The sequence below is a fragment of the Anomaloglossus baeobatrachus genome, chromosome 3 (genome assembly GCF_048569485.1).
Source record: "Anomaloglossus baeobatrachus isolate aAnoBae1 chromosome 3, aAnoBae1.hap1, whole genome shotgun sequence".
Taxonomy (NCBI): Eukaryota; Metazoa; Chordata; class Amphibia; order Anura; family Aromobatidae; genus Anomaloglossus; species Anomaloglossus baeobatrachus.
In genome coordinates, this window is record NC_134355.1 from 394,297,775 (window position 1) to 394,325,287 (window position 27,513).

Below are 27,513 nucleotides of genomic sequence, written 5' to 3' on the forward strand. Positions count from 1 at the left end.
GTCAATAGGAAAATGCCATAAAATTGAAAATTAGTAATTAAAGTTTTCACTTGCAGAAAAGTCCATTTGTGTTGTTAGTACAAATGTGATTGCACTGTGACTTCCTGCTTCATCACTGCTGGTATGTATGAAAGCCCCTGGAGGTCAGCTTCCCATACAATGCAAAATACATATGGGCTGAAAGCTACAGAATATTATATGTATGTTTTGTGCATAATTTGCTGTGAACTTTGCCAGATATTTTACCCTCTGCCTTATTTTACTGTGGATCTTGCCAAAAATGGTACCCTCTGTATCTTGGGATTGTAGTTAAATATGCTGCAAAATAAAAAAAACAACTGGAAATCTGAAGCTTTGCCTCAAATTTGCTCTGTTTTTGTCACGCTACGAGTGTGGCGAGCGGGTTCAGACCAAAAAGGAGTCTGACGCACAACGAAAAAAACATCAAAACACCACAAACAGGGGAAACCCAATACAACGGAGGTCCCTGCCGCTAGGAAGAGGGGTAAGGGGGCACCTCCTTAAATCACCTCAAGCTGACTTCTGAGCTCCCTAGCGCCCTATAAAGGTTCTTTCAACCTGTTGGTGAGCAGGATACTTTAGGCCCTCAGCTGGCCCTAAACTCCCCCTGCCTAGTGAGTAGGCCGACGAGTTCAGTAGACTCGCCACTACAATACAGAAAAACAGGGAAAGGAAAACAAACAAAGGAAATACTGCAACACAAACAGATAGGGTTTAGCTTCTGGGATGCTTCAACTCAGCCTTCCACCAAGGGGACCAGTATACAAATGGATTTGTATTATCAGCAGGGATTGATGGATAACACCTCTATTTAAACCTCATGGGCTTGACTACAAAGTAATTGCAGTTGAAGCACTCAGTTAGAGACTGCTGAAGAAGTTGCTAGCAGCAAAATTACATTAACCATTTAGGTACTAAAGGAAACAAAACCCCATTTAAATGCAGTCCCATATAGAGATAAGGGGCTCCAGTCTTCTAGCTGCCACTAGTCTCCGAAAACAGGGAGACAACCGTGACAATGTTTCTCCCACTGCATATACATGGAGGATATGCTATTGATATTTGTACTGGTGCAGCAGCTAGAACAGAACTTACGGCCATGGAGTCAGTGCAGGAAATATTTAGCCAGTATGACTTTGACTATCTTTGACTATCTAGGATCTTTGGTTGAGTTATCTAAGATAATAGTAATAATATTTTATAAATCACCATAAAAAAGCACAAAAAGTACGACACAATAGACAAATATTGAGTACCTGTCTTATTGGTGACTGCCATTGCAGCTAAACAAGGCACCACAGCGGCATAAACGATCCAGAATAAAACAGGCTTCATGCTGAAGACGAATCATGTGATCCAGCATCCAAATAAATCTGTGCGAAAAGAAAGAAATTGATCGTTCATCAATATTGAATTTTTAATAGAATTTCATAAATAGTATCTTTTTGTTCTGAACAATGATTTTAATGAAAGAGACCAATAAAACACGCTGGAGCATTTGGAAATGAATATGGGAAACACAATTTTCATGATTACTATGCAATTTAGCGAAAATTACAAATAACAAAACAGCAATAATTGAATGTAAATAATAAATCATAAATATGTCAATTGTAAAGTAAAAAAGAAAATGTAATTATTGGATAGTTGCATAATTCAAATACCATTTTGTTTTCTCCACAGGGTTTTTTTTTCCAATTAGCTCACACAGTTGTACGGCAAAATGCTTGATGTGTATTCTACCGTTTTAAAAACTCTCAGCAGCTACTGTAGAAGTAGAGATAATCAGTGCATAAGCGGGACCATTGGATACAATCATTATCTGGCTGATCTACTTCATAACATTTCCTGATTTGATCACCATTATTGCAATAATCATAATGTGTTTGAATCTCAATCCTGTCACAGGGTAAAGTGAGCATTTATTTTTCTGGAATTTGTAAGGATTTCGGCCTTTAGATTTTATAATATTATAAATATGCCAGGTGGAATTGTCCCCATAGTGTGTCATCAAAAAGGTAAATAATTAGCAACCATTTGCACACTACAACAAGAATTCCTTGAACACATAGGAGGAAAGATTCTACAGGACAACCTTCAATGTGCATGTCCTTTAAATTGCACCATAAACTTCAAAATGTTATCGCAACCCTACAACACACCTATGCACAGCCAGAAGGAAAAAAGATTTGTAACCGTCATCTGTAAATAAAAATCACAACTATTATTGAATCAGTTTAAACATGATAAAATCAATCATAGACTGTGATGCTCTAACAGTAGATGTCGCTAGATACACTAGTGGAGGAGAAGTGTGATGTTTGAACACTAGATGTCGCTAGATACACTAGTGGAGGAGTAGTCAAACAAGCCTAAGGTTAGGACCCGGAGAAATTGTGTCAGTTAAAAAGTGAGAGAGCGGAGCCGAGGTCAGGATACAAGCTGGGGGTCTGGAAGCCAGGAAGACACATCGGGTACAAAGGAAGTGAGCAGAGCAGAGGTCAGGATAGAGGATGGGGGTCTGAAAGCCACGTACACAAGTCAGGTACAAAGGGAGAGAGCGGTACTTTTCAGAATAAAAACTATATATATATATATTTTAATAGGAACGAGGTAGCAGGAAAAGATCAGTTACTTAGGGTAGCCATTAACAACTGCTGCAACACAGGAACTATCACTGGCAGCGTTACAGGTGAAGTAGCTCCAAAATAAAGTAGAGCAACACCTGAAACGAGGCTTCAACGAAAAGGCCCCTGAGACCGGGAACAGCCAGTCCACCGGAGAATAGTACAAAACCAAGCATCGGCTTTGCAGGAAAGCAGAGCACCACCAATCAGAATCATGACATAGACAGTATAGACAGCCTGGTCTACACATTTCAGGCAAAAAGGGCTTTGCCCGAAATGCATAACCGGTCTGTCTATACTGTCTATGCTTGATTTTATCATGTTTATAATCAGTTCAATAAAAATGTGACTTTTATTTGCGAATGCCGGATACAAATCTTTTTAGCTTTATCCATGGATCCAGGAACCGGCCTGTAGTTCCAAGCACCACAGCTGAATTATTCTGAGCAATTTGTCTGAGCTATCTGAACTTCACTTGTTGAAAATTAGCACAGCTGAAAGCTCTGGCCTAAAGTGTGTGACTAAATGTCAATGCACAAGCGCGTTGTAAGGTTTTGGGCAATTTCATGACATTGAAACATGCACCAGAACCTTATGACACATGCTCTAGGCCAGAACTACCAGCTGTGACTAAGTTCGTAATGATCCTGCACATGTACAGGGTTGTGATTGACCTATCCGAAACCAGAAACCCTGCCCTAGCATGACATATAGTGCGCAGTGCCGGTAAGATGATGTACAGTGGCATGAACAGGGCATAGTGAGCAGTAGAGGTGAGCAGTAAGGTAAGTATTTATTGTTTTTTCTTTTACTACATCTTTATACATATTTTCTACTTCTTATATTTATTATGCTCTAAAGGTTCTCCAGCTACAAATTAGCTGCAAATCAAATTTCCTGTTAAAATCAGTGTAATTAGACTAATTCAAATCTCATCAGAGCTGCTCATCTCTAGTATACAATATTTAGTCTTTACATTCAATAATTTATTGATTCCCCTATCCCATGACTTTGCTTTAAGAAACATTCTTGGAAAACATTATACAATTGCCGATATGTTTAAAAAAACTAAAAAAAAAGTCCCTATTTTCACCTGTGAGTGGTAACCAGCTAATTTATTGGCATACGTTGTGACTATATTGCCTTCTTTAACCCATCACACTTTTTCTACTCCATGGAGGTATGGAAGGGCTGCATCACTTTTCCAATTTGCTATTTTTTCGAGACTTTTTAAAATGTAGCATTTCATAAATGTTTTAAATCCTGGTTAAGCAATTCACTTCTTCAGTTAACCACTCTAGTTTTACAAACTGACAGGTATGGCGTAAATGGCTCTAAATTCAGGCACAAATGTTTAATAAACATGTCAGCCAGCAGATAAGACACTCTTTATTAACAGAATCATTGTAGTGCTCTGGAAATAAAAGAGGACATTTTATTTCATTTTTGTGTATATTTAAAGTGCTACATTTTTCATTGTGGTTTCAGTCAATTTGTTTCATTTGCCTGCTGCTAGATAGATTTTACTTAAGACAAAAGAAATCAGTCTCCAAGGCCAGCAGTCTGCATGTGTGAGAAGTATGTCAGGCATTGCAGTGCTTCTGTCTGGGGTGGTGACAGTACAGATACAATATGGGGACCAGGGAATGAAGCAATTACTTGCAATATGCTGGTCAACTAATACTAGAAATGGCCATACAGTACATAGTAAGGGAACAGTGGATGAACCCACAGATTTCAGTGGGATCATCTGACCATCTAAAATGTCTGGAGGTATGGAATTCAATAGTGCTCTCCCAGGGATGAGGAAAATGCAGGATGTTGTTGTGTTACAATTAAAATTTATTTTAAAAAGTTTTAAAAGGTTTTAAAATACAATTGTTTCAGCTCATATTAGACATTCGTTACTTATAGAACATTGTACACCTGAGGAAGGCTTAGTACAAGCCGAAACGCATTGTATTTTAAAACCTTCTATAATAAACAGTTAATTTTAATTTGGAACAAAACATCTTGCACTTTCCTCATTCCTGGGAGAGCACTATTATCCGGCTTTTGGATTCTGTCTGGAGCCCCTCTGGAGGATGCTCCCATAGTACATAGAGACCTCCAAAGATTTGATGTCTGGAGATATAATTATTCTCCTCCCATCAGCAGATGTGTAGGAGACGAATGGTTCTATCAATCTTTAGAAAGATAAGCCACAACATTAGGTGCCTGGCAGCAGTTAATTCCTCTTATTCTGGTGAGACTGAGTGTACTCTTGGGTGAGAAAAATGCATATGCATGGGAGAGTTGGGAGAAATAGTTACGGGCTGATTGAACATTTGGTCTCTAGTTATCTAAACTTAAAAGTATGATTGTTCTAATGTATTACAGCTTAGGGGCAACTCGTTAAAGTGGCTCTACATAAGCATTTATGGCAATAATAATGTGACACAGTAGTATTAATATGATAACAGATGAATGCAAAGAAGGAAGGAAGACGGCACTTCACAGTGAGTGGGGTTCTGCAGTTTTTAATGTGCAAGCATATGAAAGTTACATAGGTGGAGAGGGAAGAGTACAGGTGCGCCAGACGACGGCTGTTTCGCACTGAGGCAAAGTGCTTCCAAGGATCCTTGTAGAAGCATTTAGCCTCAGTGCGAAACGGTCGTCGTCCAGCGCACCTGCACTCCTCCCTCCCCACCTATGTAACTTTCACATGATTGCACATTAAAAGCTGCAGAATCCCACTGTGAAGTGCCGCCTTCCTTCCTTCTTTGGATTCATCTGACTTCTCCTGCAACATTGGCTGAGCACCACCGTGGACTGCTGGAAGTCCGTTGTTCAGTAGAACTACGATCTGTGAGTACCTACCTGCGGCTGCAGTGCCCGGCTGTCTCCATTTATCATTATTATGATAACAGTTTTACAAAAGAAAATCAACATGACAAAATCTTGCCTCTAGATGTCTACCAGGAATGGTAGTTTGCTATTAGCAAAGAAATCCAGGTTATTCTCATAGGACAGAAATGATTTACCTTTGATCATGAAGTTCTGGATTTCACCCATCATAATAAAGAAAGTAGGGCCCTACTGCCAATTATATTACAATACAAACATTATTGGTTTTCTCTGTACTACGCTGTCACATAATCTTGTATCTTACTCTTAAGGATAAAGCTGAGTTCACTTTACCCACCGCTCTTCCACCTGTTCACCATCAAAACAATCTTTCCTCCCCACAGGCATTCAGACTCAAGCAGTCAGACAGCGTGTCTCTGCCAACTGTCACTTGCTGCCATTATGCTTTTGTACTATACCGTAGACTAATATGCTATAGCTGACAGACATACTAGCACAACATTTTTCAATGCCCTGTAGAGAGCGGATATCATATCTGGCTCTTCCTTCCTAAAAACATATGTACTGTGCATAATCTATACTCATGCTTATAGTCTAATGCTCACATGTCATACATATGTTTACTTTCCATAAAGCTTAGGCAACTATAATGCATTTGGCTTATACGACATGATCTTATACAATTATGAGGACTTTTAGTTTATAAAGCTATCATCTGGACAAGTGTAACATAATCTAAGTAACATTTTCTGTTGAAAATATGTGCCATAGGAATAAACTTTTTGACATTGTTATATTTATTTATTGTACTCACAGTATATATTGTCATCATAATCCATAGTGCTTTGTAACATCTCTGTCTCTATTGGGACTAACAATCTAAATTCCTTATCAGTATGTCTTTGGAGTGTAGGAGGAAATCGAAGTACTAGGAGGAAACTCACACAAACTACTTGTAGATGTTGGTGGGATTTAAAACCCAGGCCCTAGCTGTGCTGCCCACTTTCTTTAAGGCGTGCGACACACGTATCTCCATGCCGCCGGTACGTGCAAAAAATGACAAACACGTACCGGCGGCACGGAGATACGTTCAGCAATGCTACCATATTGTAGCAGGCACACACACGTAAAACCACACGGAACGTGTGTCCGTGTGCGTTTGTACGTGTGTGCATTTTTCAACACGCTGACATGTCAGTGTTTTCTCCGGCAGCACGGGTGTCACACGGCCCGCACCCGTACCACACAGGTGTAGTGTGGATGCGGTCCCGTGTGACACGCGCCGGAGAAAACACACGTGTCAGAGAAAAAAAAAAAAACCTTAACTCATCTTCTACAGCCCTCCTGTCTCTGCCGCTGCTGCCACTTGCTGCCGACCGCCGCTCATTATTCTCATTTAATATTCACTTCACTGCGGCCGGCAGCAGCAGAAGCGGGGAGGCGGGAGGGCTGGAGACCAAAGATTAGCACCACGGACAGCAGGACGGACCACGTGAGTATGCAAATTACCGGTTCTACGTGTGCTATTGCGGATAGCACACGTAGAACACACGTGGCTCGCATGTACCAGAGACACGTACTTACCTGCACGCAACACGCAGGGGAAATACGTGTCTCTCGGCACGTGCGTGATTTTCACGTGAGTGTGTCGGAGGCCTCAAGGAAAGGTTTCTGGAGTTTCATGCTGCCTTGCCCATGGGCAGCGTTAGGATATGTCTCTCCCTATTTCATAAAGGGGAAGACCTACCAATGAATTTGAGCCTAGGGAAGAAGCTGGAGAACCATCTAACAAACATGTCTACAAGTTCAAAGATAATTCTTTGCATGCCCAGTTCTTTCTTAAAGGGAACCTGTCAGAAGGAATGTGCACCCAGGACCATGAGAAGTTCTGGGTGCATATTACTAATCCCTGTCTATCTGTTCTAGGCAATAGTTACATACATAAAGAGATCTTTAGAAGAAGTCTTTCTAAAGATCCTTTATGATATACTAATGAGCAAGGGCATTAATTCCTGTGCTCATGCCACCCTTTTAGCATGTTAGCACACCAACAGGGGCGAGCTACCATTCCTATTCAATGCCCATTGCCTTACATCATCAGTGGTGATGCACATACTTGAGACTGCTGTCACTGCTGATCAGAGTGCCACTGATCATGCGCACTAAAAAGCAGGGTGTATGCATCCCGGCTTCAGAGAGGTCTAGTGCGTATGACCGGATGTCTCGGGGACTTCTGATCCTGTGCACTGACCCTAAGCCTGGCATTCAGATGAGTTGTCAGCTGACAAAGGTACGCTTGTCACCGCTGATGACGTGAGGCAAAGGGCATTGAATAGCATGTTAGCACGGCAATGTGTGCGTGCTACCATGTTAAAAGTGCGGAATGAATGCAGGAACTAATGCCCTTGCGACTAGTCCCTACACTCATTAGCATATCATAAAGTATCTTTAGAAATACTTTTTGTAAAGATCTCTTTATTTATGTTACTATAGCCTATATGGGACAGTTAGGAAGGGATTAGCACCTGAGACATCTAGAAATAAGTTGTTTGTAGTTTTCCCTTGTTTGCTGTTTGTTATCAGTGTGTCCTTTAGTGCCTAGTGGAGTTGACGAAGAGCTCAGCCCATCCACTCACTACCTAGGCCCATATAAGGGTCAGCCTAGGTGCGGAACCTATCTAGGGCTGTAAGGAAAAGCAGTAAAGGAAGCAAGTGTCTCCTGTATAAATCTAATATGTAAAGCTGAGTATGTAAGAATCTATGTGTGCATGTCCACAAAAGGAATCCGCACCGTCACATTTACAATCACAAAATTTTGCACAGACGCCTCATGTGATACAGCGAACGACATAGACTATGATTTGACCGGAAAATTTAACCTCGCGCTTTACAGTTACTCTCCAAAAAACCTGCCTCCATTAAACTGAATGGAGCTGGGAGCTGTAAGTTATTAATAGCAGCTGTGGTTGGTTGTTATAGGAACAAAGGACATTCATAGTATAAGAAGCTTATGTTTGAGGTAATATGATGTCAGTGGGGAGACAGACACAGACAGACACAGACTGAGAGATAGACAGACAGGCACAGACAGACAGCGAAAGAGACAGAGACAAACAGACAGAGACAGATAGGGAAAAAAAGACAGACAAACAGAAAGAGACAGACAGAAAGACACATGGGGAAAGAGACAAACAGACAGATAGAGGCAGACAGGGAAAAATACAGAAAGGGGAAAAAAAGCAGACAGAGACAGACAAACAGAGAAAGAGACAGATAGAGGCAGATAAGGAAATAGACAGAGACAAACAGAGACAGACAGGGGAAAAATGCAGACATACAGGGAAAGAGACAGACGGGGAACGAGACAGACAGGGAACAAGATAGACGGGGAACGAGACAGACGAGAAACGAGCCTGACTGGGAACGAGACTGACGGGGAATGAGACTGACAGACAGACACAGAGATGGAGAGAGACAGACAGACACAGAGATGGAGAGAGACAGACATAGAGAGAGAGACACAGACAGACAAAGAGAGAAAGAGACAGACAGACATAGATTGAGAGAGACAGACAAACACAGAGAGGGAGACAGACACAGAGAGAGAGACAGACACAGAGATAGAGACAAAGAGACAGACAGAGAGACAGAGAGACACAGACAGACAGACAGACATGGATAGAGAGAGAGAGACACACAGAGACAGAGACACACAGAGACGGACAGAGACGGACAGAGACAGACACACAGAGACACACACAGAGACAGACAGACAGCGACAGGGAGAGGCAGGAAGAGAGACAGACAGGGAGAGGCCGGGAGAGAAACAGACAGAGACTGGGAGAGAGACAGAGAGACAGGGAAAGACAGACAGAGACAGACAGACACTGGGAGAGAGACAGACAGAGACAGACAGACAGAGACTGGGAGAGAGACAAAGAGACAGTTACTATCCCGGTCAATGCCCAGATACTACAGCTAGTATTATATATTTTTAGACTTAAAATAGAAAACACCATGAGGGGCTCATCACATAATGCTAAAATGAATCTATTGCTTCTTGTAAGAGTGCTTATAGTAAGAACCTGATTGATATAACAACATTACTCTTCAGGACTGGTATTATTTTGTTAAAATAATTTCTCAGCATGAATGGATCATTTCTCAGCATGAATGGATGCTACACAGGATTAGGCACAGTTGCATATATATATATATATATATATATATATACATATATATATCGTTGCACAGGTTACACTCATGGTAGATCCGCCCCAAATTCCACCAGCTTTGGCTTGTTCTAACCAAATGAAATAGTAGCAAATTTGATTGATGATGTCCCTCTGTCTGCAAGGGAGTGAATGTTGTTGGCTTTGTTTTTTTCCTTTCTTTTTTTTTATTGGAAAATTTTATTATATTATTCAAGAATTTTTAATAAATAATTCCTTATTTCAGGAAAATCTAGCAACCTAAGAAAAGTTTAGTGGTTTACTTAGAATGGTGTGTTAGACTTTCAATAACACAAATCTAAGATAAGTGGGATAAATAAAGGTATATAGTAAATACCAAAAGACAATTGTTTTCTGAGATTTATTTCAAAACATTGCATTATGGTGATAGTTTGGGATGCAGTAACCCTACTAACGTATATAGCAAAGCAGATGAAGAACGTAGTAATGTCCCAAAACATTGCTTCTTGGAGAATTTTTGCACTATTTGCTTTTCTTGAGATTACATGTTTGTTTTTATCTTAGATACATTTTAGCAATATAATATTGTTACAAAGGCAGCATACACTTGTATACACAAATGGTTTGTTTTCAGCGCTAGATTTGTGTTCCAATCTCCATATCTGTACAGTTTATCAGAAAGAAGAATGGCTGTCAGCAGTGACAACTGCAATGTTTCACTAGGTTCACTTGTGCCAGTTATGTTCCAGAAATTTATTTTCAGTAGTTGGATATGTGCTCCCACATGTGAATATGGTTTATTTTCGCAAAATATACAGGTTTTCTGCAAACACCTTTCAAGTATAAGAGACAGTTACAGAAATGTTTGCAACAAATCTGCCAGCCAAAAAGATAATATCAAAACAATCAAAATTGTAAGAACATTATATAATTCTATAAATATTAGAATATTGTTTGTAACACCTTCGTTTTTTAAACAAGAAAAGTTAGTTTAAGTGTGAAGAAGCAGCCACATTACTCCAAAAGTAAACAGTGAAAATAAATTGTAATTGTAAAATAGCTAAAATATTTATTCCACATTAACACAGAGGATGCAAATGAGCTGTTGAAATGATTCTGCTTTCTAGAAAACTTTCCAGTGCTTATTCTTACCCAAACAGCAGCTTTTTAAAGCTTTTCACACTTCTAAATTTGTTTTACAGTGGTCACCTTCTGAATAGGTCTGGCTGAATGTGTATGTATATACTGTGATGCTGTAGGATATAAGCAGTGTCTAGGCGCCTGTGGAAGTTTTTACTTTCTTGATAAAGAATAAGAATAAGTTGAAGCCTTCAAATACATTTATTGAAGGGAATCTGCAAACCAAAGTGTGATATGTCCCCCAGGGTCATAAATACAAGGACAATTCGAATAAAGGGAATAGAATCCCTGGAGGGCTAAGATATAACTTTTATTAGTTTGGTAAGAAGGGGTATAGGAAAATTAAACCCCAAAGACAAACAAAACAAAAAACAAATAGTAGAATATCAAAATCGAAAAAAATCTTACATATGGTGAGGATCCCAGAACCACTCGTCACCCATACAAGATGCCCTAAACTGTCCTCTGTCTGCCAACGGAGGTTTGATGTCCCAAAGATTAGTGGTGTCCCGTTCCTGGATGGCTAGCCTTTATTGACCCTACACCTCCCTAACCAAAATAATTTAATAAGACGGTAGACTAGGATCCTCAATATGTAACCGGAATTGATAAAGTCCAATCAGGGAACAGCATAGAATGGTAAATGGATGCACAATGAATTGCCACATGCAAAGTTGAAAAAATGCACCCAATGGCACTACTGGGAACTTGGACAGCAACAATCATCCAATGTCAAACTCAATGATATATAGCAGTGATTATTAGTCACATACTTATAATCCCAATCTAACAGGCGTAAGGCCTCTCTATATGGAAACTGAACACATGACACTTGGAGTATAAAATAATTCTTAATATCTGACCCTCACCCAAATTATACTTCAAGGAAAATGGGTCATGAAGAAAAGATCTGCCCAGTGTCCAGTATCAAAAACATGTTTCATATGCCTCAATGCGTTTCACTCCTCTTGAAGCATCAGGATCATCAGGCGGCATCAGGATTATATCAAAGAGGAATGATGATGATCTTGAGGGTAACTTAAATAAGACCAAATATAAATGGCTCCCAGAAAGTTCAGGTAGTATCCCAGCAGTGATGATCCCTCCTGATAAGTTGAGGGGGCATTCCACCAATTAGTGCCTCCTCCAGGATAAACAGATTAGCGGGTCCATAGGTCAGAGCTGTCTTACCCATCACGTACAGCCGAAACTGAATGATGTGGATCCTCATCATATGCAAGATTTTCTTTTATTGATATTTATTGATATAACACTATTTGTTTTGGGTTTTTTTGGGGCATAATTTTCCTATACCCCTCTTTTACTGAACTAATAAAAGTTATATCTTATTCTATTCACTTTATTCAGATTTTCCTTAAAGGGAATCTGTCAGCAGGTTTTTTCTATATAATCATGTATCATTTAATATCATGCTATTGTTTACTTATAGTGAATAATTTATCACCTGAGATAATCATTGCCCGGACTACACTAGTGACCACACCCCCTCCCCTGCTGATTCGGACCTATCTGTCTATAGACTTTGTATATAGAGAGCCTGGTATGGGTGGGATTAACTTTCTAAGCTCTAATGCATGGCTAAATATAAAAGCTGTGATTGTGTCCGAACTTCTGCACCCAGTAATCTAAGTAATACATCATTGGATTCAGTGTCCCTTTGCCTACATTATGCTGCTCTCAGATGAGGTAGCAAAAATCTGCTGACAGATTCTTTTTAGCTGGACTGTTTCCAATGTATATAGTACAATAATATATGCTGTAAATATTGCATACCCTATGATAGTTAATGTAAAATAGAGATTTTACTGTTATAATACATATAAAAACATGCAAAGCAAACAGGATTATATAAAATACAATAAGTAATAAAATAAAGTATTTACTATATAGTTATTATAAGTGTATACTATAAAAGAAAAATATGAACTAAACCCCAGCAAAAAGGAAGTGTAGCAACAGCAGTATTCATTTTACAGCCATCAAAGGTGAGGAATTTGACATGTACTGCACTGGTCTCATATTTAGTCTGGCCCTTCTTGGAAAGCAGTCTTCCCTTCTTGACCTGGCATCCTGGGAACCTCTGGTGCTCACTGTACCTTGTGACGCATTTGAGGCCTAGTGGCTAGGCCGCATACACGTCATGAGGTAGTGGGGCCTAATAAGTACCAGTGGTGCCCAGGATACTGGGCCAAGGATGCCGAAAGTGAGAGTAAAATAAAAACGCAAATAACCTGTTAGAATAAAAACAGTACACAAAAATAGACACAAAGCACGGGATGCAGCACAATCCCAAAATGAGCCACAAACAACATAGAAAAGTAGCAATACATAGTGGTGATACAGGTGTACTATAAGAGGCCGTATGAAATAATTTAGCAAAGAGCATGGAGTGTAACAATGCTCAAAGTATAAATTGAATAACCAATAGAGTTGAACAAAACCCTGATCTAAGAACCACTTTGATGATCCAATGAAATAGAACTAGAGGCCAGCAATCTTCCCCCTATCTGCTGGCCTGCCCGACAGCTCCTCTGATTGGTTGAATCAGTGCAATATCATGCATGGGTCATGACACAAAGATGATGTTGAGTATGGTCTAGAAATTAAACGACATTCCAGGGATGCCTTTAGGTAGTAGGAAGTTGGAAGGGCTCTAATCTGATGGCAATAAACTTCCAACATGGCCAATGGACCAGGGACTTGTGAATATTTTTGCTCAACTTAGTCAGTAAACATATAAGCAGTGCACAAAGGTAAATACAATCCATGAGATACAGCACAACCTAGACATACAGTAAATCTCTCATATAGCTTCCACATTAAGGAACACTTACAAGATGAAAATGTGCAAATTAAAGTCAAACTGATCAGTTTATTTGTAATATTGGATATCAAGGAGCAATCGACCCATACATATTTTCCATTCAATATAGTTGTCATCTTTATGCCTTCTTATATTTATGTTTCTATGTCTTTGTATTACACTCTTTCCAGTAGAATTTTGTGCGGACTTTACTCTAAATCCCACCAACCAATACTTTTTCTATAGCTGTCGGGTTAATGATAGTTCGGATGATTGCTTGGTTGGCGGCTATCCAGTCAGACTTTCCCATACACAGGGGCACTCACTCTGTTGAACATATCTGTGCTCTTTATTAGAGAGCCGCTGCTGGAAATCATCTTTTGAGGAAGGCTCAAAGGCCCCCATGCAGACTGCTGGCCTAGCTAATTGAAATCAACAAGATTCTAAAGAGTATTGGAGCTTTTAGGCTCAAGAAACTAAATCTCAGTTGTGATTTGCTACCTAGGCTTTGTTTGCCAAATGTAAGATCAGACCTAATGTGAAAAAAAAACTTAAAGGGCTTTCTGACCTAAAGGTTAACAGCCATGTAAATTATGTTTCTGTGCTATGTTTACACTACTGTACCTTAGCATAGCAATGAAATGTAGTGCATAGTCACATGAGAACAGGAAATTTCTAGCTACAGCAGCTACAGAAGTGACATTTGTATGTATGGCATGTAACCACTGCACTCATTGATTGGCAGACAGCAATCACAGCATTGGCAGTGTGCAATTTAAGTGGGATGTATAGAACACAGATATTTTTAGCCATTTAGGGTAAGATCGTCATGTTGCTACAATGGATTCACATGGAAACGTACACATAGCTATTAGTATTAGAAATATTCTGCAAAGCATTGGCACAATATTAATATGGTAGCATCATGTTGATCAAAATCCCCATTGCAGTGCTCAAAATGTTTATAGGAAATAACCAACATATAAGGAATGCTGTGGTTAGAAAGTAAACAGCTTTTCCTGAAATGTACACGGTCCTTTGCTCCCTTTTTAAATTCAAATACAGTAGATGGCTGCACTATTGTATTTCAAAGTATACATAATACACACTTTCAGGATGATCTTTGTGTGAATTTCATGCAACATATACAGTATTTAAACAAAAGAGAAAGGAGTGCTAAATGGCCATACATGATAAGGATTACAACAGAACACCTTGTAAGTATCAAAGTGCAAACATGTCTATTGAACAATCAAGTTAGACAAGGATAAAATTCTCATAGTGCAAGATAGAAGACATAATATGAAGGAAAAGGAGTCCCAGAAGATAGTTCCCAGACAAGGGACATCTGCCACAATAAATAATCAATTGCAAAAAAGTGGGTAAGCCGCAATCCCATAAAAACATGAGAAAAATATTCAATCACAGTACGAATAAATAGTACAATTGCTGCTTACCCATTAATAAAGTGCAAAAGTGCTTGGCAAGTGCCAGGGCAGAGGGCCAGTACAAGGAGGAGAAGCCCCAACGCGTTTCGCCGCGTTGCTTCTTCGGGGGCCAATGTGTGACACATTTTCCTGCATATTATGTCTACTATCTTGCACTATGAGAATTTTATCCTTGTCTAACTTGATTGTTCAATAAACATATTTGCACTTTGATACTTACAAGATGTTCTCCTTAACATGTAACATGTAATCCTTCACATGATGTATGGCCATGTAGCACTCCTTTCTCTTTTGTTTAAATATATGTATTTTTCGAGTGACATTAGATTACTGTTTCTTATTCCATCTGATACCCAGAAAGTTTGGAATATATACAGTATACTGTGTTTTTTCAAAAGTAAGCCCTCCCCAAAATATAAGCCCTATCAGGAATTTTCAGCATTTTCGGACCAAGGCTTAAATATAAGCCCTTCCCCGAAAATAAGCCCTAGTCGTGGGCCAATAATGAAGTGACCATGCAGCTGAGAAAAAAGTTAAAGTATACTGCAGGACATTTTATTGGACACTTTATTATAGACAGCGAACACCCCACAATCATTCTCACCAAATTCCGAGCGGGAGGCCCAGCATGATCACACACACACATCAGATCGCATACCCACACACATCAGATCACACAGACAATCACACATCAGATCGCACACACACACTCATCACATCCAGCTATACAGATTTCTTCTGGCTGATAGAGAATACTGAGATGCATAGGACCTGCGGTGGAACACATCAATGATGAGTCCTCCATGCATTCCACCGCACTGCATCCCATCTTTTCCTGCTGGCTGGAAGCAATATTGCTGAATGTGGTGAGTGTGTCTGTGTGCAATCTGATGTATCATTGTGTGTGTGATACGATGTGTGATTGTGTGTGTGATACGATGTGTGATTGTGTGTGTGATACGATGTGTGATTGTGTGTGTGATACGATGTGTGATTGTGTGTGTGATCTGCTGTGTGTGTATGTATGAGTGTGTGCGTGTGATCTGATGTAAGTGAGTGTGCCGGCCAAAAGCAGGGGATGTAGCATGGAGCATACCTGCTGGAAGCACCCGCCGAAGATCACAGGAGGACATGGGAGCCATGCACACATCCGGGGTCTGGTAAGTATGAGTCTCTTGGGAAGACAGGGTCTGCTTTTTGGGGGGTAAACTTACTCCCAACCATGTTTCTCCAAGAATAAAACCTACCCGAAAAATAAGCCCTAGTGCTTCTTTCTGGGCTAAAAAAAGTATAGGACAGTGCCTTATTTTTGGAAAAAGCATGCTATATATATATACATATATATATATATATATATATATATATATATATATATATACCGTATATATATGTGTGTGTGTGTGTGTGTGTGTGTGTGGGTGTGTGTGTGTGTGAGAGAGACAATGTATCAGAACCTTTATCAAGGAAAAATTTTTTTCATTCCACTTCTCTTACAGTATTAGTCGACTATTTCTAAAATAGAATCATTAAAAAGGTAATACTTTCTTACGACTCGTTCAGACGAGAGAAGGGTATGAGTAACAATGACAAGTTCAAGAGACTTTTACATTTATTTCATTTCTTATTTGTACAAGGTATCTGTATTTAAAGACATAAAAGACACCCACAGCCACTTCTGTCCAATTACCCTTTCTCTGTCATTTTCAGCTTTTGCTTCTTAATTTGTGGAATTCAACTGGGTTTATTTGTTGCAAGGAGCCTCTGATGTACAAAATGCAATAAAATTGTGCCTGACATTGGCGAAATCTTAGCGACTGCTGTGTTTTTGTATAGGCCCAACTTATCAGAGACTGTAAAATAATCACAGCTTGATAACTCCATTCTTCAGAATAACATGGCATTCAATGAGAGATACAATTACACTGTTTTGTAATGTCAGGCCTCTGAAATAAACACATTATGCCTTGCCAGCAAATGTTAAAAAAAAAGATTCCAAATATCAGTCTTGTAACAGTGCCACAATTATGTTATTGTTTTTCTTTATTTGTTTGGGTCACAAGACAGCAATAATTGATCAAAATAGTTAGATATATAAATGTGGCTTTAATTATCTAACACATGTTTACGGCTGCCACATTGTCACATTCTTCAATCATCATTGATTGGAGACACAAGTAAGCCGCACGCTTTCAAGAATAAGACATCTTTTCTTTGAATATTTGTATAACCTATACCTTTTGTGACATGTGGCAGTAGGGTTAAAGAGACATTTTTAGTAGACCTATTAACCTATTAATTATTGGACTGATAACATTAAGGATCATATAACCACCATAATGCATCAAAGGTCTTTAACCTGTTTGCTGCAGAAACTCCCTGAGATATTCTATGTAACTCAATGTACAGCACTTTACATAATATGGCCTTCGTTTGTAATAGCCTCAAGTACTGCTGCCCCCCAGGAACCAATGTCATGTTAAATTAGGTTCAAACTAACCATCATGAAAATTTATTGAGTCCTGAAAAGACATCCGTCCTTCAAAGATCATAGCAAATAAAATCACATAAATACATATGGTATAATCAGTATAAACATCAAATACTCAGAACCGACAGTACAAGCTCCAGGAGGACAACTGTAGGCTATGTGCTTCTATATATATTCAATTATCATTGTATTCTATCACTTGTAGAACCCATGTTTCATTGTACTCCCTCCCATGAGATTTCCAGGGAAATGTAGTATATTTAGCAAAATTGGCTTGTAATAGGTATCACTTTGTTACTGCTTAGATGAAGGAAGTAGAAGGAGAAATAATAAGGAAGTTGAAATAATCTTAGACGGTACTCTGTGTAATATAAAAAAGATAAACATTTCAAGCGTGTACAAAAAATAGATTAACGAGAAAGAGAAATGTACAAAAATGTCTTGTAGCATTTGTTGACTATTTTTCACCAAATTCTTCAAAATGGCACACATAAATTTTCTGCATAAATAAAAATACTTTCAATTTTTTACTTTAACTTTTTAAGCTTTGTTCCATTAGAATGTGGGAAATTAGTGCAAAAATTCAAGATATTGGTAAAATCACTCCAGCGAATGTGGGTATATCTGTGCAAAAATGTCCCAATGGATGAATTAACCCCTAAAAATATGCAAACCCAAAAATAATTAACAAAAGAAGGAAAACATATAAAGTAGACTTTAAAACAAGCAGTATAAGGTGCAAATGAAAAATTGGACTAAAAATACCAAAAACACAAGACAAATGGTGTAAATGCAATACTAAATCAAGCTCTAAGATTCATCAATCTATCGATACATTTATATATCTATGTAGTATTTTTATTTTAGGGCAATTGGAAGCCCTCAAAGTGATCTTGGCATGAAAAAGGCTTATATAACTAAAGCAAAGTAAAAAAAAATGCTAATAGAAAACAGAGATGGAATCTAATGTGTCTCGTAAAAATATATGAAAAAAGGTAACTAAAGGGACATTTATTTTGATCTCTACAATAAACTGTTCACAGCTTTGAAGTATAAATTAAGTTTTGGAGAATCTTTTTTAAAATTCTAGTAAACTGTACTGTAGATAATGATCACTTAATATAGTCTTATCAGATTTGACTATATAGAACTGTGAATGTTGCAATATGAAGATTACAAGGTAATTCCAATTCCCAATTGTTGCTCTCTGGATGTGCTACAAGAATAGAGGTATAGATTTGTGACTGCTGACGAGTGCATTCTAAGCTATGTTACTAGATGCCTCACTTCTTGATAGATTCGCATCAATGGATCCCATCAGTTTAATAATTTATTAACTATGAAGACTGATAATTTTTCTCTGAAGGTAAGTGGAACCAGAGTTTCCTTGCAGCCACTTTTTCCTTCTCAAATTGGATTTCCAGTAGCATCAAAGCTGTCAGAATATAGTGATGCAATTTTTTTTAAATTGTACTAAATATATAAAGTAGGCAAAACTTAAAAAAATAAATGTAAATGTGGCATTGCTGTAATCATGCTTACCCAAGGACTAAAGCCATCTTATCACTTTTACCAAACAGTCAATGACATTAAAAAAAACAATTCTGATTTGCTATTTTTTGGTTCATTGTGCCTCCAAAAATCAGAATAAAAAGTGACCAAAAATGTGATCTGAATCACGTCATTCCTAGATTTAGATGTAAACCTCAAAATAAGTGCTCAACGTAGAGCACAAGATAAATGTGATCCAAAATATTTCCAATAAAAGCTTCAACTCATTCCACTCAAAAAAACAAGCCTCCACTCAGGTCTGTCGTCTGTCAATGAGGGCTTCCATGTTAATGGTAACCTAAAGGTTCTGGAAAAGTGCCATAGCTTCCCCCAAAAAGAAATCCAGAAAAATCTGTACACCCAAATTCAAATGCCCCCCTCCCTTCTAAGCTCCAAAATGTGCCAAAACCACAACTAGGGCCCACATGTTTCACATTTCTGTAATGATGAGATTCCACTTAATTTACCAGGTGCGTGTCTCCAGAAGCACGAGTTGGGCACAATCTTTGGGCACAACAATGTATGGGCACTACAATGGCAGATTTGCAATGTTCTTTCAGCAGCATACATTGCAAGATGTTTCTGTAAATATCCATTGAGTCAAAAAAGTCACTACACCTGTGGAAAAAAATACAGATGGTGTCATTTCCTAAATGGGGACACTTGATGGGGGATTTTGCTTTTCTGGGACTTATGGGCTTTGTATATGGAGTATGCAAACTAGTGTAAGAAAATCTGTGATCCAAGAGTCAAATAGCACTCCTTCCTTCCCTCATAAGTCTCGCTGTGTGGCAAAGCAGTACTGTACAGCCACATATGTGGTACTGCTACGTCCAGCAGAAATTGTGTGACACATTTTGGTTTCATTGTTATCCATTTTTCTGTGTGAATATGTACATTTTGGTGCTAAAACAAAATTTTGTGGTAAAAATGTTATTTTTTCATCACTGACTAATGGTATAAAATTCTATGACACATCTGTTGTGCCAATATGATCCCTGCACCCCTAGATAAATTCATTGAGAAGTGTATTGTACAAAATGAGATCACTTATAAGGGGTTTTGCTTTTATGGCACCTCAGGGGCTCTGCCAATGTGATATGGCATCTGTAGATGATAACAGCAACAATATGGCGCCCCTTCCCTCCTGAGCTTTCCACTGTACCTGAAAAGTAGTTTCCGACTATGCGTAGGGTATTGGCACACTCAGGAGAAATAGCACAACAAACTGTGTGGTCTATTTTCTCCTATAAAGATCAGAAATATTAAAATCTTGGGGCTAAAAACATTTTAATGGTAAAAATTTAATTATTCTTTTTCAACACCCAACAGTATAAAATTCTGTGAGGCACCTGTGGTGTCAACATGCTCACCACACCTCTAGATGACTTTATTGAAGGGTATAGTTTGTAAAATCTGGTCAGTTATGGAGGATCTGCTTTTCTAGTACCTCAGAGACTCAGCTATTGAGACATGGCACCCTCAAACTATTCCAGCAAAATCTGCACTCCAATAAGGCGCTCCTTCCCTTCTGAGCTTAGCACTTTGCCTCAAAAGTAATTTTCAACCACATATAAGGCATTTGCAAACTCAGAAGAAATTGTGTAACAAATTGCACCATTCATTTTCTCCTAAGACCCTTTTGAAAATTAAAATCTTGGGGCCAAAGAGTAAGAAAAACTGGGGAATTTTCATTGAGGGTATGTGCGCACGTTGCTTTTTACCTGCTTTTTACCTGCTTTTTTGCTGCTTTTTCTTCTGCGCTGTTTAATGCCAAAATGGATGTGTTCTTCTATTCAAGCAAAGTCTATGGGAATTTGGGTTTCTTGTTCACACTATGTTGTTCAAAATGCTGCCTTTTTGTGGCAGAACTTTGGTCAAAAACTCAGCTTTGCAGTGCAAAACCCAAATGGCAAAAACAATTGACATGTTGCTTCTTTGAAAAGCTGAGTTTTTGACCAAAGTTCTGCCACAAAAAGGCAGCATTTTGAACAACATAGTGTGAACAAGAAACCCAAATTCCCATAGACTTTGCTTGAATAGAAGAACACATCCATTTTGGCATTAAACAGCGCAGAAGAAAAAGCAGCAAAAAAGCAGGTAAAAAGCAGGTAAAAAGCAACGTGCGCACATACCCTTACTCAGACTAATGTTATACAATTCAGTAAATTGCCTAAAAGGTGAAAAATGTTCCCTAGATAAATTCCTTGAGAGGCGTAATTGCCAAAGTGGGGTCACTTGTGCTTCTGCTGTTTTGCTATGTCAGGGGCACTTTAAAGGTATGTACGCACGTTGCTTTTTACCTGCTTTTTACCTGCTTTTTTGCTGCTTTTTCTTCTGCGCTGTTTAATGCCAAAATGGATGTGTTCTTCTATTCAAGCAAAGTCTATGGGAATTTGGGTTTCTTGTTCACACTATGTTGTTAAAAATGCTGCCTTTTTGTGGCAGAACTTTGGTCAAAAACTCAGCTTTGCAGTGCAAAACCCAAATGGCAAAAACAATTGACATGTTGCTTCTTTGAAAAGCTGAGTTTTTGACCAAAGTTCTGCCACAAAAAGGCAGCATTTTGAACAACATAGTGTGAACAAGAAACCCAAATTCCCATAGACTTTGCTTGAATAGAAGAACACATCCATTTTGGCATTAAACAGCGCAGAAGAAAAAGCAGGTAAAAAGCAGGTAAAAAGCAACGTGCGCACATACCCTTAGTGTGACAATGTCTTCAATGTATTCGAGCCAAAATTCATATAGCGCTCTTTTCCGTCTGAAGCCTGCTATGCAACCAAAAATTAGTTTTCCACCACATATGGGTATCAGTGCACATGAAAAATTGCTCAATGAACTGCATGGTCCATTTTCTCCTGTTAACCTTAGGAAAATAAAAAAAAAAATTGTTGAAAAAATGTACTTTTTCATTTATGCAGTTCAAAGTTAAGAAAATCTGTAAGGCCTAAAACACACTTCCGCATAAAAAACGTCCATGTGACACGGTTCGTTTTTCGGGTCCGTGTTCAATTTTTTTGGGGTATTTCTCCGGTACATATGGCATCCGTGTGATGGCGTATGAGAGCCGTGTGTATGTGTAAAATGTCCGTGTTTGTGTGTAAAATGCCCGTGTATGTGTACGTGGAATGTCCATGTGGAATGTCCGTTTGTGTGTTGCACAATGTCGTTGATACATGTCGGCTGACAGCAGACAGAGTTGCGCGATGAGAATGAACTCGGGTGAACTTCACCCGACTTCATTGTCATGCCGCGTCTCTGTCTGTGTGCCGCGTACTGATTAGCGGTTACCTGTGAAGGATTCACCAGTGACCGCTAATCCCCTGAGTGACTGAAGTGAGCAGCCCTCTCTCATACTTACCGCTCCCCGATCACCAGCGTGGCGAGGAACAGCTGTGCAGAGAATACGCGGCAACAATTACTTTGAATATGCCGGCCGCTCATTAATCAATCTCGTATTCCCTGCTTTCCCCGCCCACCGGCGCCTATGATTGGTTGCAGTCGGACAGCCCCCCACGCTGAGTGACAGCTGTCTCACTGCACCCAATCACAGCAGCCGGTGGGCGTGTCTATACTGTGCAGTAAAATAAATAAGTAAATAATTAAAAAAAACGGCGTGCGGTCCCCCCCAATTTTAATACCAGCCAGATAAAGCCATACGGCTGAAGGCTGTTTTTCTCAGGATGGGGAGCCCCACGTTATGGGGAGCCCCCCAGCCTATCAATATCAGTCAGCAGCCGCCCAGAATTGCCGCATACATTATATGCGACAGTTCTGGGACTGTACCCGGCTTTTCCCGATTTGCCCTGGTGCATTGGCATTCGGGGTAATAAGGAGTTTTTGGCAGCCCATAGCTGCCAATAAATCCTAGATTAATCATGTCAGGCGTCTCCCCGAGATACCTTCCATGATTAATCTGTAAATTACAGTAAATAAGCACACACACCCGAACAATCCTTTATTAGAAAAAAAAACACTAACAAATTGCCTTGTTCACCAATTTATTAAGCCCAAAAAAGCCCTTCATGTCCAGCGTAATCCAGGATGGTCCAGCATCGCTTCCAGCTCTGCTGCATGAAGGTGACCGGAGCTGCAGAAGACACCGCCGCTCCTGTCTGCTCCACGCAGCTAATAAAGGGAATAGCGCGATCAGCTGAGCTGTCACTGATGTTACTCGCGGCCAACGCTGAATACAGCTGATCACGCTATTTTCTTCATTAGCTGGTCACGTGACTTTCGGTGGTTGCCATGGTAGCACAGGGTCATGTGATGACGCCTGTAGCTATCATGAGTCACTTTCAGTTTCACTCGGCCCGGAGCCAACTGAATCAGAAAGTGAGTGTATCTGCTGTTTACAGCTGTGTAGCTGTGATCAGCAGATAGGGCAGAGCGATCGGATTGCTGATCGCTATAGCCCCCTAGGGGGACTAGTAAAATAAAAAAAAAAATTAAAAAAAGTTTTAAAAAATGTAAAAAAACCCCTAAAAGTTTAAATCACCCCCCTTTTGCCCCATTGAAAATTAAAGGGTTAAAAAAATAAAAAAATACACACATTTAGTATTGTCGCGTTCAGAAACACCCGATCTATCAAAATATAAAATCAATTAATCTGATCAGTCAACAGCTTGGCGGCAAAAAAATTCCAAACGCCAAAATTACGTTTTTTTGTCGCCACAACTTTTGCACAAAATGCAATAACAGCCGATCAAAACGTAGCATTTGCGCAAAAATGGTACTGTTAAAAATGTCAGCTCGAGATGCAAAAAATAAGCCATCACTGAGCCATAGATCCCAAAAAACGAGAACGCGACGGGTCACGAAATATGGCATAAAATGTGCGCCACTTTTTTCAGACAAACTTCCGATTTTTTTGAACCCCTTATATAAAAGTAAACCTATACATCTTTGGTGTCTACGAACTCCCACTTACCTGAGGCACCACACGCACACATCAGTTTTACCATATAGTGAACACAGTGAAGAAAATATCTCAAAAACTATAGTGCTATCGCACTTTTTTTGCAATTTTTCTGCATTTGGAATTTTTTTGCTGTCTTCCAGTATACTATATAGTAAAACTTATGGTTTCATTTAAATGTACAGATTGTGCCGCAAAAAATGAGCCCCCACATGACCATATTGACTGAAAAATAAAAAAGTTACGCCTCTCAGAAAAAGAATGGCGAAAAAAAAAAGGAAAGCAAAAAATCGTCCGGTCGTGAAGGGGTAAAGTCTGTTTTTTTCTGAAACTTTGATACAGCCAGTGCCTGATACATGGCATGTGGATTGGGCAGCATGTATCAGCTGGCAGGTTCCCTTGAAGCTTACTGTTAGCATAACTTACATATTCTGATACATGTGAATTGCTTAATACCTTATATAGTTTATTGTGCTAAGACACAGAAGAAACTAAAGAGGTCTAACTGGCTACTAAAGGTAGTCAGCTTCAGACAAATATAGGATCGGAGAGACAACAGTAACGTGTGCCTATGAAGAATGACTGGATGTCCTCTCTATTGGAATTCTAAAAGCTACACAAAGCTTGGGTGTCAAGGCTCCATTATCATTACTGAGTCCTTTCTTGTCCTCTTGTGGGCTAGTCCAGCTCTGGCTAGGAGATTATTATGAGAAGGACATGTGGTCTTTCCAATGACAGCTCGATTTTAAATGAATTTAACACATTAACAACTTATAAAACTGCAACATTAAGCACGGAAGGAAACTTAAGTGGTGGCACATGTGAGACGATCTGAAAACAGTTGTCTGTACTTCTCTATACCGGTGACAAAGTGTTATCAATAGGGAAACTGCAAGTTCTAGCAGCGCAATAAGGGAAATGTAAGGTGTTGAAATTGCACACTTGAAACTTTGCCGTTCCTTAAATCTGCCTGCCTGAGACAGCTGCCTCATTATAGGATCGTACCCGGCTTTATCAGCAATGAGTGAATGCATTCTATTTCTGAAAAGCTGCCAATGCATATAATCGTGACAGTCACATTGCCAGCGTTAAGGGTGCAGCTTTTGCCCCTTCAATGTACCCCAGGATCTAATGGCACTTAATAGCTTTATTTACAATTATGCAGGCATTCTTTTCCATACACATCAGGGCTAATGTGTACCGCTTAATGGAGCACATATTATCAGTTAATGAATAAAATTAGCCATCAATGGAATCTCGTCCTCTCATTCGGTGGTGTTCAGTGACTAAGTGGTGTGTAAATTTTCCCTTCAACTCAACATTCTTGAAGACAAGTATCAAGTTTATTATCTGTTAAACAGAGAGCATTAAATACCTATCTGTGCATACAGTACAGACGGATATATCCTTCTACTATGATGGAGATCGGCACTGTACATACTCAATAACATGCAATGATTTTTTTTCTTCCAAGCTTATGATTGAGTAAAATGATGTAAGCTACTAATTATACAAAACTACGGTAGGACGAGAAGTCTATAGAGGCTTGGAGACTAGTGGCAGCTGTTTTTCTTGAGCAGGTCGGTGAAGTGCTGATCTGCCTGTGCCTAAGTTTCCTTTCCAGTGATCAGATGAACCGGCTAGCATTCCTGACAGTTCATGAGTACTTTCTAAGATTGTTCCTATTCCTGCTTATTTTCTGTAGGGGTTTGTATCCTGTGCTCCTGTCAATTAAAAAGGTCACTTGCTCCTTCCTTCACTTTTAAAGGACATCTGTCACCCTCCAAAGTCTGCACAGTGTCACACATACGTTCACTGCATTTGCTTGAAGATTTGGTCGAATTTGTGATTTGCTTCGTTTAGAGTATTATGCTGTATATACATGGATACATGTATATATACACAGTATATATATATATATATATTTTATATATTACATTTTATTCTATAAATTACTCCTTTTCATGTGGATAAACATCATAAAGGGCAAGATCTATTCAGAAAACCTGAGAACACAATAACTTCTACTACGTGCAATCATCAGGAAAATTATTTTGTCACTGATGTAACTTAAAATGTTCACTTATATTGTATTTCATTCATTGCAGTTTATAAAAGGAGCTAAAAACATCAATCATAAATATGTACAAATGTTTCAAGAACTGGAGAGAAGAAGTCATCAAAGGGGACAGACATTTTTGTCATATACTATTAATAATTCCAAAGAACGCAGCAATTATTTGATCCTCAGCAGGAAATGAATCATATATTGCATCCATTGCATAGAAAAGGATCATACAATAGACTGATTCACTACAAGGCCCAGGATTTAATGTATAACTGACAATACTGAATGAATATTGAGAAAATTGAAAAGTTGGGTGATGGTGAATTGCCGAATAATGACTAGGACTCTGTTGCTGGTTGTCGAAGTCCGTAATTGAAAGCTTTATAGGCATGTATGAGGCTGTCTTGGTTCAAGTTGATGAACTTGATTTAATGCAAATCAAATTTTATGAAATTATTAGGTCCCATCAAATTCTAACAATTTACCACTTGATTTTTGCAAATTGCTCAATAATTGCCCTCAGCCTTTTTGCACATCGTAGAAGACTGCATCAGCCACAGAATGCTTTAATAACTACAAAAATAAAACATGTGGGCTATTCCATAATGTCTTTCAGCTAGCACATCATATGGAATATCACAGTTAATCAGGATGGACTATCATAGCCTGTATAAAAGCATAGGCAGGAATTGCAGCAGCTGTTTTAGTATTTTTCTTTAAAATAAGTTAGAGCTCACAGCTTAGCAACAGAAAACACTGGATACGTACTCAAGACAGTAATGTGCTGAATAACTGCAACACTGAAGAGTATGAGTGAAGTAGTCTGTTAATAATACGGAGATTCAATTGAAATTGGGAGAGATAAGAGAGGTGCCAGTCGCAGTGCTAAACGCAGCGTGACTAATCAGTGATATGGCATTTGTCCTGCTGTTTTAGAATTAAAATTACATTTTGTTTTTCATTTCTAATCCGCTAGAAAGCAGCAAGGTAGCTCAATAATTTTTACAGGAAAAAAAAACCCCTGAAATCAGTTAAGGCCGCTTTACACGCTGCGATATCGTTACCGATATCGCTAGCTTGCGTACCCGCCCCCATCGGTTGTGCGACATGGGCAAATCTCTGTCCGTGGCACACAACATCGCTCAGACCCGTCACACTACTTACCTGCCTAGCGACGTTGCTGTGACCGGCGAACCGCCTCCTTTCTAAGGGAGCGGTTCTTTCGGCATCACAGCGATGTCACTAAGCGAGCGCCCAATAGAAGCGGAGGGGCGGAGATGAGCGGGATGTAACATCCCACCCACCTTCTTCCTTCCACATTGCCGGTGGCCGCAGGTAAGGTGAGGTTCCTCGTTCCTGCAATGTTACACATAGCGATGTGTGCT

The 27,513-nt window shown here is 39.2% G+C and overlaps 1 protein-coding gene across 2 annotated transcripts in view; it reads right to left on the bottom strand.

Annotated features, from left to right (window-relative positions):
* Positions 1 to 27,513, bottom strand: part of COL19A1 (collagen type XIX alpha 1 chain) — a 1,307,565-nt gene that overhangs the window by 1,262,036 nt on the left and 18,016 nt on the right. For both annotated transcript variants that reach the window (XM_075340245.1, XM_075340246.1), the window contains exon 2: positions 1,278 to 1,394. In XM_075340245.1, coding sequence (XP_075196360.1) covers positions 1,278 to 1,356 — 79 coding nt within the window. In that variant the 5' untranslated portion in view covers positions 1,357 to 1,394. The remainder of the gene's footprint in view (positions 1 to 1,277; positions 1,395 to 27,513) is intronic.